At 39.4% G+C, this 17,025-nt stretch overlaps 1 protein-coding gene across 8 annotated transcripts in view; it reads left to right on the top strand.

Annotated features, from left to right (window-relative positions):
- Mtmr1 (myotubularin related protein 1) overlaps positions 1-17,025 on the top strand; it is an 84,034-nt gene that overhangs the window by 62,825 nt on the left and 4,184 nt on the right. For 7 of the 8 annotated variants that reach the window (XM_028861358.1, XM_028861350.1, XM_028861354.1 and 4 more), the window contains 3 exons: positions 2,376-2,468; positions 7,522-7,635; positions 10,584-10,760. In XM_028861358.1, the coding sequence (XP_028717191.1) occupies positions 2,376-2,468; positions 7,522-7,635; positions 10,584-10,760 (384 nt within the window). Of the gene's footprint in view, positions 1-2,375; positions 2,469-7,521; positions 7,636-9,236; positions 9,568-10,583; positions 10,761-17,025 lie in introns of those variants that run through there. The other variant, XM_037199283.1, reaches the window with a different exon arrangement.

Here is a 17,025-nt window from a genome sequence, read left to right on the forward strand (position 1 = left end):
ATGAAGGAGAAAGCTGTTTTTGTCTTCATTATTGTGTGTTTAGAAGCCGTTTTTAAACTCTTTTAGGCCTTATGGAAATTTGAGAGCCCTGCGTTGGTATGCTATATGTAGTTATATGTTTGTTCTGGTCCCACAATGCCTCTGCAATCCTGTGGCCCGCTTATAAAATAATCACTCAGAAGCTTATATAAATTATAACTGTTTGGCCATTAGCTCAGGCTTATTACTGACTATCTCTTACACTTAAAATAACCCATAATTCTTATTTATATTTTGCCATGTGGCTTGATACCTTTTCTCAGTTCTGCCTTGTCATATTGCTTCCTCTGTGTCTGGCTGCCGACTTCTGACTCAGCCCACCTCTTCCCAGAATTCTCCTCGTCGCTCACCCTGCCTATATTTCCTGCCTGGCTACGGGTCAATCAGCATTTTATTTATCAACCAATCAGAGCAACACATATTCACAGCATACAGAATGACATCCCACAGCATGTACACAATGTGTTTTGATTTTGCTCATTCCTTCTTTCCTCCATCCAACTCCTCTTGGAACCCACCACCCTTGTTGTTAATGCTGCCATTACTTGGTCATTCCCTTGTGTTTGTGTCCTTCCAGGTGGCAGTTTCATTGATGATTTTTCAAGCTTTCTATGTGGAGATTGAATAATCGACTTCATAATCATTCCTTTGTTATCCTTTTGCTCATTTGAAGCTTATTTTAGAATGTTCTCTTTGGATGTCTTTTTATTCATTGAACTTTCAGTACTTCTAGCAAATCTCTTTATATGATCAGGAATGTTACATTAACTATGAATACATTGATATAAAATATCAAAGACATGAAGTGTGATCCTGGACTTGCTTGAGGAAGGACACTTCCCCATTACCATTTAAAGAGTGAGATATTGGGTTCTCAAAGTCATGTAAATATGGATAGCACTTATAGGGTCTTAACCAATATTTTCATTCTCAGACTTACTGGCATTTATTATTATTTGTGTGTATGTGTATGATGTGTTCATGTGTGTGGATATATAGAGTGTGGAGCATTTACCCACCAACCCCACAGCTCCCCAGAGTTTTCTTGAGTGTGAGCAGCAGGGAATATTAGATAGAAGGATTTATTGTGGAGAATATTGCGGAGATAAACAGAGAGAAAATAAAGGATAGCCTCGAGAGGGCCTGGAAACTTTTTCCAATGGGCCCCGACTGTCTCTGCCCCAGGGTTTTTATAGAGATGCCAAGGGGTGGAGCAAAAGACCTCCTCCCTCAGCACAGCCAAGTGCAGACCATCTCAGACACCTGCACTCAGGCCCGTGGTCCTAATTATCCTCTATGTGGACCTGCTGGGTAAAGCCACGAGGAACCCGAGAACGGGCTCCCACAATAGAGTTCAGAGGTTAACATCAACATTTCTTTGTCATTTTCCACCTTTGAGACAGGTTTCTCACTGAACCTGAACCTTACCATTTAGCCTAGATTGGTCATCAAGACTCCAAGGTCTTCCTGTCTGTGCCACCCACAGGCATGTGCCACCATAGCCACCTTTTTCATGGGTGCTGGAGGGGGTCTAAGCTCAGTTCCTCTGCTTGAGCAGAAAGCACTTTCCACACTGAGCCATCTCCTTAGCACTCTTCCTGACATTTCTGAACTATGTCCTACTTTGTAAACTCCTAATTAGGCCTCCTACAGTGGTATAGTAGTGGCCCTTGATCCCATCATTTGAACTGAAAGGTTTGCTAGCCAGTTCTCCATCTTTCTTGGTATCAACTATATTAAAGTGAATTATAAAACCATCACCATGTAAACATGGAGTAAACTGAAATATTGTTTCCTGAAAGAAATGAAAATCCATTTAGTTTAATGAACTCTTATAATTATGTAGTCATTTTTTTTTTTCTCGAGACAGGGTTTCTCTGTGTAGTTTTGCGCCTTTCCTGGAATTCACTTGGTAGCCCAGGCTGGCTTTGAACTCACAGAGATCCGCCTGGCTCTCCCTCCCGAGTGCTGGGATCAAAGGCGTGCGCCGCCGCTGCCGCCGCCGCCGCCGCCGCCGCCGCCGCCGCCACCGCCACCGCCACCACCACCACCACCACCACCCGGCCATTTATTTTTTTTAAGTCATACAAAGTAGTGATTTTTGTGTAGCATTTTCATACTATGTACCATTATGCTCCAATGTTCTAATTCATCCTTCTTACAAACAATCTTGAGTGCCCATGATAAGCAGGAATTCTTGTAGGCATGATAAGACATGACTGGGCAAATTAAGTGACTTTTGAGAGGACCATAACACACACACACACACACACACACAATAATAATAATAATAATAATAATAATAATAATAATAATAATCTTTTGCTTCTTTCCAGAGAGTGGGCCATGGTGATGACAACCATGCAGATGCTGACCGGTCACCTATATTTCTTCAGTTTATTGATTGTGTTTGGCAGATGACAAGACAAGTAAGAGATTTCAAGTATATTTCTGACCTATTATAGTCTTTGATTCAAATATATCTCATAGTTGAAAATTAAATTTCTATTGCTATTTCATTCAAAATGAGGGTGTATATGTGTTAAAAACCGTTCCTTCTATTACTCAATACAGTTTGAGTATTCTCAAACAGAATTCTCATTCACTTAAAGATGTGAACATAAAAGTAGAAACAGTTTTCTTCTGCAGTGGTTTTGGTCAATCCTTTTATCCACTAACTGTGCAAATCAAGGCCCAAGTCCACAGTTAATTCTGCTTCTATCTTTTCCCCTTTGTCAGTTCTCTGCTGAGCACTTACTCTAAGATTTCATCCCACCTTAGAACTGTTAGCTAAATGAGTCAGTCCACGGCATCTGAGAATCTTCATACTCTGCTCCAGGCCATAGCCCTTCACACACCAGAGTCACTGAGATAAATGAGTATCTAAGAGTGAATAAGAGAGGAAGCTTGGGAGGTTTTTGTCCTAAGTTGTAGTTTTATCTTTGTAACCCCACTGAACAGGGCTCTGGTAAGCAAGAAAACATACAGGGATTTACCATTCCTTGAATTAATCAGGCCCTGCAGCTTCACTTTAAATAGGGCCCATTCAGATATTCCCTAATCTCTAACATCCAAGTCTAAGATTAGAATCTTAGCCTTGGAATAGGAGACTGTGTCAGACACATGAACTTGGACCCAGAAAAGAGAGAAAAGGCAGAGCAATTTTTCCCAGTGTGTGCTGTTCTGCCTGGCTTGAGTGGGAGTAAGTTGGAGATAGAACCAAGGCCTGTTCCTGTGCATCTGTGAGAAACTCCTGGCCATCTTCAGGGCTCCTCCAAATGCCTTGATGTTCATGTTTGATGCTCCTGAAAGCCTTTTCAAACTTCTTAGAGGATATTTATCTCCTCACTGTGGAAAGCTATGAATTATCATCCTTGTTTGCTTACTGTGGGCTACTATTACTGGTAGAAGTGTGTGAGGATGACAAAATACTCTGCTGCCATCATGGTATAGACTGCTTCCCAGCAGCATCCCCTGGGAACTTAGTGGCCATACCAACTCTAGACCCACTACAGACCTGTTGATGCTCAAAGCTAGAGCCAACACTCTGGGGCTCCTAAGCCCTCCATGTGCTTCTGATATTTGAGGGCACAGTGTTGCTTGAATTTTACATGGACTTATAATAAAATCCTGGAGCCAGATATTGGGGTAAATGCTGAAAGAGACAAAGGAACAAGCCACTGCCACATCTCACTTTCGTCAGCTCCATGAATCCTCTGACTTAATGTCTCTGAGTCTTCAGCCAGAAGGCTTCCTCAGCCGAAAGGGATCCAGCCAAAAAGGCTCTCAGCTGAGAAGGGCTTCAGCTGAAAAAGCGTCAGGCGAAAAAGCTTCAGCTGAAAAAGGGGCTTTAGTTCCTGTCTCCTCACACCTTATATACCTTTCTCCACCCAACCATATTACTTCCTTCCTAGGGTTGGGATTTAAGGTATGTGTGCTTCCCAAATACTGGTAGCAGAGCCATGAGATCTCAAAGGCTGGGATTAAAGGTGTGCGACTCCCAAGTACTGGGATTAAAGGTGTGTGCCACCACTGCCTGGCTCTGTTTTCTCTCCTAGACTGAATCAATCTCATGTAGTCCAGCATGGCTTTGAACTCACAGAGATCCATCTGGTGTGCTAGGATTAAAGGTGTGCCACCACTGCCTGGCCTCTATGTTTAATCTAGTGGCTCTGTTCTCTGATCTTCAGGTAAATTTTATTAGGATACACAATATATCACCCCAGCACAGTGGTAGACCAGCCCAGCTGGAACTTGAATCAGCACATGAATCTGTGGTGATATTGTGTTCCTCAATATAGTGCACCCTAATAAACTTGTCTGGGGGTCAGAGAACAGAACAGCCACAATATTAAACATAGAGGTTAGGCAATGGTAGCACACATGCCTTTAATCCTACCATTTGGAAGGCAGAGATCCTCTGGATCTCTGTGAGTTCAAGGCCACATTGGAAACAGCCAGGCATGGTGACTCACACCTTTAATCCCAGGAAGTGATGGCAGAAAGCTGAAAGGTATATAAGGCATGAAAACCAGGAACTAGAGCCTGATTAAGCTTCTAGACTTTGGAGCAGCAATTCAGCTGAGATTCATTCTGGTTGAGGACTCAGAGTCTTCCAGTCTGAGGACACAGGATCAGCTGAGGAATTGGCAAGGTGAGGTGGCTGTGGCTTGTTCTGCTTCTCTGATCTTCCAGCATTCACTCCAATACCTGGCTCCAGGTCTGTTTTTATTAACAAAACCTTTTAAGATTCATGCTACATGAATCCCCTGAGGTTCTTATTAAAATATCAGAACGTGAGACAGTGACCGTATCCTGAAGTTTGCAGAGCTGCTTTTTTGATGCTATGAGTTCACAGACTGTGGCAAGGGCCAAGAATCAGCCCTACCTTTCAAGAATGAGAAACAAGGGGAAAGGATTTGGAATAGATCTTAAAGGCCATAACTTGGAACAGGCTCTTACCTTAGACTTAGCATCAGCAAGCTGACAAGCATCTTAATTTAACTGAGTTCCATGTCATAGAGGATTAAAAATAGTAGGTCTGAGGGGAGCATTCCCAAGTGAAAAGTAACAGAAATGACAGGCTGAGAAGGCCTAGATGCTGGATGGAAGTCCTTCTGTTTATGGTATCCTACTAATGACAAAAATCAATGGTTGTTCCATTCAATAAAAGAAAGCATGAAACACATTTAAGAAAAATTACTTTAAAATTTAAATGGAAAAAGTGAAAGCCATCTCATGGATATGAACTAGCTCATTTTCCCCAAATGCTTCTGAACATGCACATTGGCATGCATATGTGTGTCTATCCTTTCAAATTGACCTCCATTTCTCATACTGATTAGTGCTTATTTTTACCTCAAATCTGTTATTTTTTGCTGCTTATTGGTTTTTAAGAAAGAAAAGGGGTTTGGGTGGAGTAGTTCAGGGGCTTCTTACAACTCTCTGATTCTGTTCATTAAATGTGTGTGTGTGTAATTTTTCTTAAAATAACATTAGTACCTAAGGAGAGGAGATAAGTGGTAAGGGTTTAGCTATAAGTCAAAAAATGATTTTTACATGGAACAAGCTAGTAAACTATGTTTCCATGTATTATGATTTGTTTATTTTTCATTTGCTTACTGCAAATTGAGTTCAATCAGTATAAAGTCAGAAAAAAAATCTCAATACAATGAGCTGTTTTGTGTGTTGACAAACTATTACAAAAGGAACTAGGGAAAATGCTTGAGGTATTCTTTAGCATCTCAGAAGCTTTCTAGAGCATCTATAGTTTAAAGGATAACTCTTGATTCTTTTGTTCCTCAAAAAGTACAGAATTTCAGTGTACATTATGATAGACTTTTGAGACTGCATTTTAGGTAAATTATATAGTCTCTGGATGATGACAAGAAAACAAACTACAGCTTGTAGAAACTTAATCTTCTGTTTGCAATTCCCTGGTACTACCACTGTCCCTACTGAACTGTATTCTGAATTATTTACAGCAACAGCACTCTTTGAGCAATAATCATCTTGACCCAGCCACCCAGTAGGTATAGATGAACTGAGCCTTGCCTACTTTGTCCTCCCACACCTGGCACCCAGTAGGCTACACTAAAGCTTGTAGTTATTGGAACTAGAACACACCTACTCAAGCTTCCAGATCTGTAATATAGACTTCTAGAATAAGTATAAATATTCAGTGTCTCCATTGGCTCAGGCTACTATCTTATGTACTAGTCTAACAACAGTTAGGAAACCTGTGTGTCAGTGATCCTGGTTGTCACTCAAGAGATGTTAAGATTAGACATCATAGTATGCAAGCATCACTCTGACTGGATAATATAAATTGTTTGTATTTACAGTACTAGGGATTGAATCAGAGCCTTGCACTAGACAAGTGTTTCATAACTGAAATACTTGCTCCCTGCCTAAGAATAGGTCTTTAGTGTAAACTGACTTGATGCAAATATGATAGGTACTTTTGTTTATTTGCTTTTGTTACAGCTTCCTTTGCTTCATTCAACAGAGTATATTTCAGTGTTTTAAACTATAACTTTGGCACATGGTAGGCACTCAGTACAGGCCTGCTGCTGAGATCTTTATTATTTCCAGATGTCTCATGGGTACTAAATGGCTGTTACTGGCTGGAATCTGTTGGCAGTGCTAATAATCTTCACTGAAATTCTGAAAAACCACATTATGAATTGCCTAAAACAATTTAGGTGACCATGTGTTTTTTCTTCTTTAATATGTTAATATGACTAAATATAGTAATTGATTTTTTGTACCAGTTATTTTCACTGTGAAACCAGCCTTACATTCCTAGGATAAACAAGACTTGGTCATGTAATATTAACACGTTTTATATACTACTAGATTCAGTTTGTTTACACATTGGTGATGATTTAGAAGTATGAGCTCATGGGGTTGTATTTGTGGGAGAGTTCTTAAGTATGAATAGTTTCTAACACATATATAGAGCTGGTCACATATTCTGTTCCTCTTGAATCACTTTTGATAAATGTTGAACCTGGAGAGCTCCTCCTCACTCTGTGGCCTGCAATGTACCTCCAGGCAGAAAGCAGGTCCAATAACAGTGCTTTCCTCATTGACTTGTCTTTTCTCAAGGGCCACAGTTCCATGTTGCCTACTGCCAGTATCTAAAAGACATTTGTTTTGTGTCTTTTATCCATCTATGTAGTTCTTTCTGGTAGAAGGGTAACTCTGGGCTTTGTTCTACCCTGTGAGAAACTGGAAGCTACCTAGTTTTTTGGTTACTGAAGAGCACAACAAATTTTGTTGGTTATAGTTGTTTCTTAAACAGATGTATCAGCTCAGACTTGAAATTCTCAATTAGTTAAATTTTGCATGTACCGTTTGCTATTTAATCTGGCCATATTCCATATTGTAGTCCATCTCTTTCTTTCACAAATAAGTAATATGATTTTGTTTAAGAAATCAGACTTCAAGACTAAACTTTATTTTTTCTCTTCATTTAAGTTCCCTTCAGCATTTGAGTTTAATGAATTATTCTTGATAACAATTTTGGATCACCTCTATAGCTGTCTTTTTGGAACCTTCTTGTGCAACTGTGAACAACAGCGCATCAAAGAGGTAAGTATATTTACTTCCCCTATTCCTCAGGAACCTGTCCTAGTAAGGTCTACCAGAAGGGGGCCTGAATGGAATGAGGACTTGGCTCCTGATCCTACTGCTGCTTGGAAATGGTGCACAGTAGTAGGAGAGATGCCCTAGATGCCTTTCCAAGGTCGTAGCAGTCTGAGCATAGGTGTCTAATACTTGTAGAAGCAGGAACTCAACAAGCCCACAGCTCTCTAAGGTGGACAAAATCCATACTTCCATAGCTCAGTTTGATAGAACCCTATTAACTTTTTTAAAAAGATTTTAATTTAGTTTTATTTTATATGTATAAGTATGGTGCCCTAGGGAGCCAGAAAAGAACACCAGATTCCCTAGAGCTGGAGTTCTAGACAGGATAAGCCACCATGTGGGTGCATGGAACCAAACCTCCAGGTCCTCTCAGAGTAGCAAGTGTTTTTAACAGCTGAGCCATCTCTCTAGCCCTTCTGTTAACTTCTTAATTTTAAAAAGGGGGCATTAAATAGTAAATATAATGGCATGTGAACCGAATATCAATAAAGATGTTTAAAATAAAACAAAGGAAACCCACAACTGCAGAATGAAATCTATGAACTGTATCTTTACCAATTTTTGTAAAATAGGGAGTACAAGATTTATTCTTCATTTCTTTTAAAACAACTCAACATAGATTACATAACACAAAATTTACTCATCTGAAGTATACAGTTCAGTACAATCTGATATTTAATTTCGTAAATATTTCTATTACCAGTTATTCCTCATCCACCCGACACCTAGAAACTACTAACCTGTCTGTTCTGGACATTTCTTATAAATGGACTCATACAATAGGTACATATTTGTGAGTGACCTGCTTTACCTAGTGTAAAAATTTCAAGTTTCATTTATATGCCAGCATATTCCTTTTTATGGTTAAGCAATATTCCTTTATGTGAATAGAGCACATTTTGTGTGTTCATTCATGAGTTGATAGATATTTCGATATTTTTTTTCTTTTTGTGGCTCTTTTGAATAATGTTGCTATAAGCATTCATGTACAAGTTCCATTTCTATGCTGTCTTTTCTCTCATGTATGTGCCTAAGAATGGAGTTGCTAGATCATGCAGTGAGACTGATTGACCTTTTGTAGAAGCCCCATTATTTTCCAAAGCAATTGCATCAATTTGCATCCTTAGTAATAATATTCTGCAAGTTTTTGTCTCCCCAAATTTGCTGACACTTACTATCTTTCTTTTCAAAAAATAACCATGCTAGTAGATAGTGTGATGAAGTTTTTTGTTTATGTTTCCCTAATGATAAATGATGTTGGGCATCTTCTCATGTGCTCATTTGACATTTATTTGTTTTCTGTGGAAAATATCTCTTCAGTTCTTTGCCCATTTTTTAATTAGGTTATTTGTCTTTAAAAAATCTTGACTTGTCAGTTCTTGTATATACATTTTTATATACAAGTCACTTTTATATGATTTATGAATGTTTTTCTCTCATCTGTGGGGTTTTCCACTGTCTTTATAGTATACTTTGAAGCACAAAAGTGTTTAACTTTGATGACATCTGATTTTTTTATGTTGTTTGTTCTTTTGATATCACAGCTAAGACAACATTGCTGAAGCCAAGGCCACCAAGATTTGATCCTGTTTTTCTTCTGAAAATGTTACAGTTTTAGCTCTTACATTTAGGTCTATGATCCACTAAAAGTTATTATTTGTGTATAGCATACACAAAAAGTCCAACTCTATTCCTTTATGTTGGCTGTCTAGTTGTCACAGTACTGTTTCTTGCAAAGACTGGTTTTTACCCTCCATGGAATTGTGTTATCCTTGTTGAAAATCGGTTGAATGAAGCTGTGCATGGTAATGCATGCCTTTAATCCCAGCACTTGGGAGGAAGAGGCAGGTGAATCTCTGAGTTCAAGGCTAGCCTGGCCTACCAGAATGAGTTCTAGGATAGTCAGGGCTACTCAGAGAAACCCTGTCTCAAAACAAAACAAAACAAAACAAAAAATCAGTTGACTGTAAATGTTGCATGAATTAATTTCTGTACTCTGTTCTGTTTCATTGACCTGTATATCTGTTTTTATACTAGCAACACTGGTATTTATTATTATAGCAATCATGAGTCTTCCCACATCTTCCTTTTTCAAGATTGCTTTGGCCACTCTGGATCCTTTGACTTGTTAGTAATGTTTCTTTTATAAATGACATATATAAATAATGAAGTAGTCATAATTCTATGAGAATCCTATAGCTTTATAGTTCCTGTGAAAAATATACCTTATGGAGAGTAGGCAGTCCCATGAGCTCCAGAATGGTAGAACATTTACTTGGTTTTACTTTTTATTCATGTGACTTTTTCAACTTTTAATCCATTGTTTAATGGTTATCTGCCCCCATTGTAACCACACATTTCGTTGTTTTTATTCAGATGAACAAATCTAATTGTTACAACATTTCTAAAGTATATACTGTAAAATTGAAAGGGAGATATAATGTGATGGAAATACAAAGCTTTTCCAGCCTGCCCCCATAGTGTTTTCCTGCAGATAGCCATGCCATTGCAGGGGGTGCTAAATCCAAATTTGACGCACATTTCTGAATATGAAGAGTCACAAAAACAAACATCAATCCAGAATAAAACATCTATTTGTTACTGATGATCCTGCTTATCCTGTAGATGCTAGAAAGTTCTTATTCCACCTTCTTACAGATACAGTTACCATATGTTGCCTAACTTCAACACCATGTTTTCCTGGGACAGCTCAAATGTCATATGTAGCATGAGGCTATGCATAACTTGAGGGGTGAGCCTTAGTGAATGTGCATAGATTTTTTTCAGTGTTTGAATTTACTTCATTATCTAAATTCCTCCCTTTATGAAATATTAATCCTTGAGGCTATGGAGAAGAACTTTTTTCAATGTACTGCTCTTTTCTTTTTTAGGATATATATACAAAGACTATATCTTTATGGTCTTATGTCAATAGCCAGCTAGATGAATTTTCAAATCCCTTCTTTGTTAATTATGAGAACCATGTGTTATATCCTGTTGCTAGTATGAGTCACTTGGAATTATGGGTAAATTATTACGTACGATGGAATCCACGGATGAGACCACAGGTAATTTTCTGTTCTTCTTTTCAGAAGAGTATGTCTTTTCCTCAAAATAAAGTTAGTGTTATAAAAATGTGTATATAGTAGATACTGACATATTGAAGGTCTTTTGCCCCTAGAATTCAAGGTTCCATCTTTTGTGTTCCCATTCCAGGAGGTTCCTCACATACCAACCCTGATACCACTTGCTGAGTTAGAGTTCAAACTCTTACATGTCTGCCTTATACTATCAAAATGGTAGAAAGTATCACCTCTTGCTCTATTTGGTTATGAATCTTATAAATTGCAGGGAGGTACTGTGGGTGGCATAGTACCTACCTCTGCTAGTGTAGATATGGAGGCAGTAAAGGCCTATGAAAAATGCTCTGAGGTTCACTTAGAACGTAATAGAAAGCGGGTGTGTGAAGAGTTGTAGATCAGGTACAGCTTGAAAGAGGAGTAAAGTTTCCCCACCCTGCTACATTATTTCACAGTAAAGTAACATTTTTTGAAATTGAAAAAAAAAAGGTACAGTGTACAATAGAGGCCAGTCAACCAAGCCTTTCACTGTAGACAAAATTGTAATTGGTCTTATTAAATAAAAATCATGGAGCCAAATATAGGGGTGAAAGCCTTAGATCAGAGAAGTAGGGAAAGCCACCAGCCAACCTTACCTCACCAATTCTGCAGCTTCCAAATGCATGTTACTTCCTTTCTACCACACCTTTATTGCCTTACTGTTCTGCCCTCACATTGGCTATCTTAGCCCATCTACCTCACTTCCTCTTCCTACACAGTTCTGTCACTTTCTGTTTGTCTGTACAGACCTCGAGACCTCTATGGTTGGTACTATGATTAAAGGCATGTGTCATCATACTTGGCTCTGTTCCCTAGTGTGGCCTTGAAAACACAGAGACCCTGCCTGCTAAGGGACTAAGGGTGTGTGCTGCCTGGCTTCTTGTTTACTTAAAATGGTTGGTCTTTTCCCCCTGATCTCCAGGCAAGCTTTATTTATTAACATACAAATAAAATATCACCACATTTCAGCACAAATAATTTATCACCACATCCCACCTGTTCTGTTCAGTGGCTGAGCTCTTGATGCACATGAAGTACTGCCAGATAGAACTCCTGGAGTGCTCACCTGATCAGCTATATCAGGGTTTTGACCCAGCCTTTCTCCCCACTCTTAATCTTCTGCATATAGTTAGCCAGGCCTGGTGGGATCTAGGTCTAGAGATATGAAAGATGGAGGCAGCCTTCTCTTGAGATTTTTGTCTTTTCTTGAGTTTAATACTCTGGAGGTTTAAAAGACAGCCAACAGGAGCATGCTGTTTTTCTTTAACATCACATATTTCAACAGCCAAGGGCCAGAAACTTGCCCTCCTCATCATCTATCCTTCTCACCTGGTGTCTTCACAATCTCCATTTCTTCCCTAAGCCCCAGTAGCTAGGGAAAAGTTCAAAGTACTCCTTTTTCTTTTTATTTTCCCAGGATGGAACTCCTGGCAGCACTTTACTGACTCTTACGTAGACAGTGCACTCAGTTTTAGACTCAACTGTGGGCTTCAGATGACATGTACATATCTCTTTCCCAGATCTTCTGTTGTCTGACATTGCAGCCCAGGCTGATCACATGTACCTCATTTTTCTGATGCTTTCCTGTTACATTCCATTTGTTTCACATGGCTAGAACTTTCTTCCTCTACATTCTGAGTTACCCTACCATCCTTAGGACCTCAGAAATATTCTCTAGAACTATGTGATCAGTACTGAGACCAACACTTGTCCTCCTCACAATGCCAGACTCTAGGTCCAGGCCCTGTGTTCCCCATGGCCTACTCCTCTACTGCCCCTTTTCCTCTTCCAGTGCTAGTGATTCCTGAGAGACCCCACAGAAATGTAAGTACAAGGGGCATGGCTGTGCTTCACTGGAATCCAGAATTACTTGTCTTTCTGACATTATCAGTATTTTTGTACTGTGCTATTTCAGGGTCCAATGAACACCTCTTTTTCAGTAAGTAGAATCAAATTTATCAAAAATCTGTTACTGTTTTATTAATGTATGTTATACAAAGGTACATACAGTGGTTTCATTATGACATTTCCATACACAACACATAATGTTCTTTGATTATAATAAGCTATCATTGCCCATTCACCCTTTCCCCCTTCCACAGCCCTAATAGTTCTCCTTTACTTACTATCTTTCCCTTGCCCAGATTTCTCATGTGGCTTAGGAGTCAAAGCTTGTATTCCACTTCCAGCAACTTCCTCCTGTTGTATATTTCTGTCATGCTTAGGCACCTGACTGAGCAACAGAAAAGTTGAGCTATACCATGTTGGAAACTGACCACTTTATATTACTTAGAAAATGTTATTAAATAGTTGTCTTAATGACTCATGACTAGGCATGTAGAGTGGGAGGAATGTGTTTAATATTAGAGGAATACCCAGTCAGTGCACTTTGGGAACTGAGTGGCTTCTTAGAGACTGCAGGATTTGCCCTCTGCCCATAATCTGTGCTTAGCAGGTTGCAAACTTGAAGGGTGGTGAAGCTAGGTAGAAAGGATCCTCGTAGCTATATAGATTTCTTCTGCTAGTGCTTAGCAACATATATTCATTGCATGTTGTTGGGGTAAAGGGGTGCCAGGGACCAAATCATTCATAAAACCTATAGCCTGGAAGAGAGTCTGTCTAAATGCAAAATGCAGACAGTTTCCTATAAAGGTAAGAAAATGTTTCAGTATGGTGACGGCAATGAAGAGCCATAGCATTGCTGCTATCTTGCATCTCTTATGTTTGACTGAGCATATAACTTCACTTAATGTTTATGACAATCCCACACAAAGAGTGAAAGAAAATTTTTGTAAGAAACCATAACTCACTCAGCATCTTGCTGCCTGGTACATTTGACTGGGGTCAAATTCCATCTTTATTAGTGATTTGCTGCTAGATCTAGAACAAGGTCCTGAACCTCACTGAGCCTTCATAGGGGCATATAAGCATGTCTGTGCCAAGTAGTACACAACACCATGGTGTCATCCCGGGAAAGTGGCAGGTCGGGGAAGGCAGCATTCTGTGTTTTCCCTACACAGTGCTATATAAAAGGGAGAACTGAGAAGGCTATCTATGAGTCATAAACTTCTCTCTAAATACAGCAAACACATATCAAACACATCCTAAGTGTGCTGAGCACACAATGTTTTGGGTGGCAGGTAGAACTTTGGTGTCAGCAAATTCTAGAGGGGCAGGTGGCATTTGTATGACAAGGCCAGGTATGTGTTCTAAAAGATTGCTTCTCCACTGACAGCATTCAGATGGATGGGAGGGTGGGTGCACTGAAAGCTGTGATTGGGAAATATACAGATAGCTGGTATGGATATAAAATGGTAGGACACTGAGCCAACTGAAATAGAGAAAAGTGTGCAGAATAAAGGAAGGACATAGGACATCAGGTCTCTTAGACAAGGAAGTAGCAAGATTGGCTACTGAGGGCCTCCATGTCAGCATCCAGCAAAGGATGTGTATGGTGTATGGCAATGGGTATCCTCTTAGGGCCCTCTTGGCTTCAGTCTCATATATTCTAGTTCTCTCTGAAGTAAATTGGTGCTGCCAGGACCAGATGTGTCTCACTGTCCAGAAAGTCTAAGTTTTTAAAACATTTTAAATGCCATATTCTGTAGGTCTTTGAAGTGTTTGAGGATTATCTACCTAATTGAACTATATCTATGTATACCTAGAAAACTTAACATGACTATAAGTTTGACTGTCGTAGAAGACTAATTATTAATCTATTTCTTAATTATCCATTACAATTTAAATGAGTTACATAAACATAATACCTTAAACAAGAGTAGAAATATACATACAGTATAACAAAATTAACTTAAAATTTGTATCAATAAACTAAAATCTATACCAATGTAAAACATTTTAAACAAGTTGCTCTTTAAAAGTAAGTTCAACAATCCATCCTTTTATCCTATCAGATCTATATCCTATATCTCCATATCATATCCTCCTTTCTTCTTTTAAAAGAGATTGATTATGACCAATAATAATTTATAATCAACAACCTAAACAAAGACAAACATCTATAGTCCATTTTTGGGAATGTGGATGTAATTTTCTAGGATACTTCCTACTGATATTCTTATGGGGATCCTGAGAAAATTAAGAATTATAGTCAAGTCCTGACTGTAGTAGTCTGGGCCATGGTGTCATCAGAGACCTTTCATGGGGTCTTGGCTGGTCAAACCTGATCCATCTTAACCTAGAACAAATCCATAGCCTCCTTTCCAAAGCAACATATCCTTAGATTTAAATTTTGAAGTCAAGATACCTTTAAAATATACACATTGGTTTAAATGAGCATCCTTTACAATCGAATGTCTGCAGTAAAAAGTCCCAAAGACAATGTAATCCAGACTCTCTGTGTGATTTCCATCTTTATGTGTCTTATCTTTTATATTACTTTTACTTTCTCTTTAAAGACTTTATTTTTAAAAAATTTCTATTTTTTAATATAACTGTTTATGTTCCTTTTCCTCTCACTTCTAAGCCTACGTACATTTTTACACACATTGTAAATCATTTAAAGTCTTATTCTATCTGAATCTGACTTACTGTAAATCTATGATCCTTCTCTGACCAGGAGAGATTTTAAACTGCTAAACTGTGTTTTTAGAATGGAAGCAGCAGCCTTGGCTGCTGACTCTGCCCATTTCAGCTTTTCAAAATGGTGGAGGTAATTTCACCTCCATCTCTGGGAGCCATGCTGTCTGCTGACTCTGGGAGGCAGTGGGTCTATGCCTCCATCCAGCAGCGTGTAGCCCAGAAACCATTTTTTCCCTGTACTAGCAAAAGCCAAATCCAGCATGTAGCATACTGTGTGGCTTGGAGACGCCTCTGTGTTCTGCAATGGGTACACAGCAGTACACAGGTCAAGCCCACATGCTGCAAAACCGCCATACTGTAGCTCACGGCTTGCCTGAGAGACACAACTAGGAATCTGTTTTTAGCTCCATTTTCTAATCTTTTTGTAGCATGAATTGTTAGAAGGTCTTATTAATAAAATCAAACCTGAGGCCAGTTATTGGGGTGAATTCTGGAAGATCAGAGAAGCAGAACAAGCCACAGCTACCTCACCTTGCCAATTCCTCAGCTGATCCTGTTTCCTCACACTGGAAGCTTCTGAGTCCTCATCCAGAATGAATCTCTGAACCACTGCTCTAAAGCCTAAAAACTTAACCAGCCAAAAGCTTCTAGTTTCTGGTCTTCATGCCTTATATATCTTTCTGCTATCTGCCATCACTCCCTGGGATTAAAGGCTCACTTCTTGGGATTAAAGGCGTGTGTCACCATGCCTGGCTGTTTCCAATGTGGCCTTGAACTCACAGAGATCCAGAGGGATTTCTACCTCTGGAATGCTAGGATTAAAGGCATCTGTGCCACCATTTTCTAGCCTCTGTATCTAGTGGCCATTCTGTTCTTTGACCCCAGATAAGTTTATTAGGGTACACAATATTTTGGGGAACACAATATCACCACATCTTTTTTTAAAAAAGCTTTCTCAAGTTTTAGGTCCCACGTTTTGGCACCATTTGTAGCCAAAACTTTTCATGTGTCCCACCTCAGCCCTGCGGTTGGGACAAATCGCTCCTACTCACAACCTGCAGCTGCTTAGTCCCAAATACAGACACACAGGCTTATATTAATTTTAACTGCTTGGCCATTATCTCAGGCTTACTATGGACTATCCCTTACACTTAAACTCAGCCTATTTCTGTTAATCTATATGTTTCCACATGTTCTGTGGCTTTACCTGTGTGCCATTACATGCTACTCCCTGGACTGCAGGCTGGAGTCTCCTGATTCAGCCTCCTCTTCCCAGAATTCTCCTCATCTCCTTATCCTGCCTATACTTCCTGCCTGGCTACTGGCCAATCAGTATTTTATTTATCAACCAATCAGAGCATCACATTCACAGCATACAGAACATCCCACAGCACATGCTTAAAAATGAAGCTGACCTGTGAGAAAATATACAAAAAGCTACATGAAGATATAAGGTGATAACAGTTCACTGAGCAGACTCTGTATGTTTTGCACCCAAGGTTTCATGTGGGTTACTGATGAAGGCCTGATTAAAAAGTATTACTACCTATGACTGGGCTAAATGGTCCCATGTGTGTGGCAAATAACGCAGAGATCCTAAGGGAGAAATGGAGCATTTTCCCAGTACACAATGGGCTCTGGAGCCAGCCTTTGCTATGTGTTAATGGCATTT

This window comes from Peromyscus leucopus, chromosome X (assembly GCF_004664715.2).
Source record: "Peromyscus leucopus breed LL Stock chromosome X, UCI_PerLeu_2.1, whole genome shotgun sequence".
NCBI lineage: Eukaryota > Metazoa > Chordata > Mammalia > Rodentia > Cricetidae > Peromyscus > Peromyscus leucopus.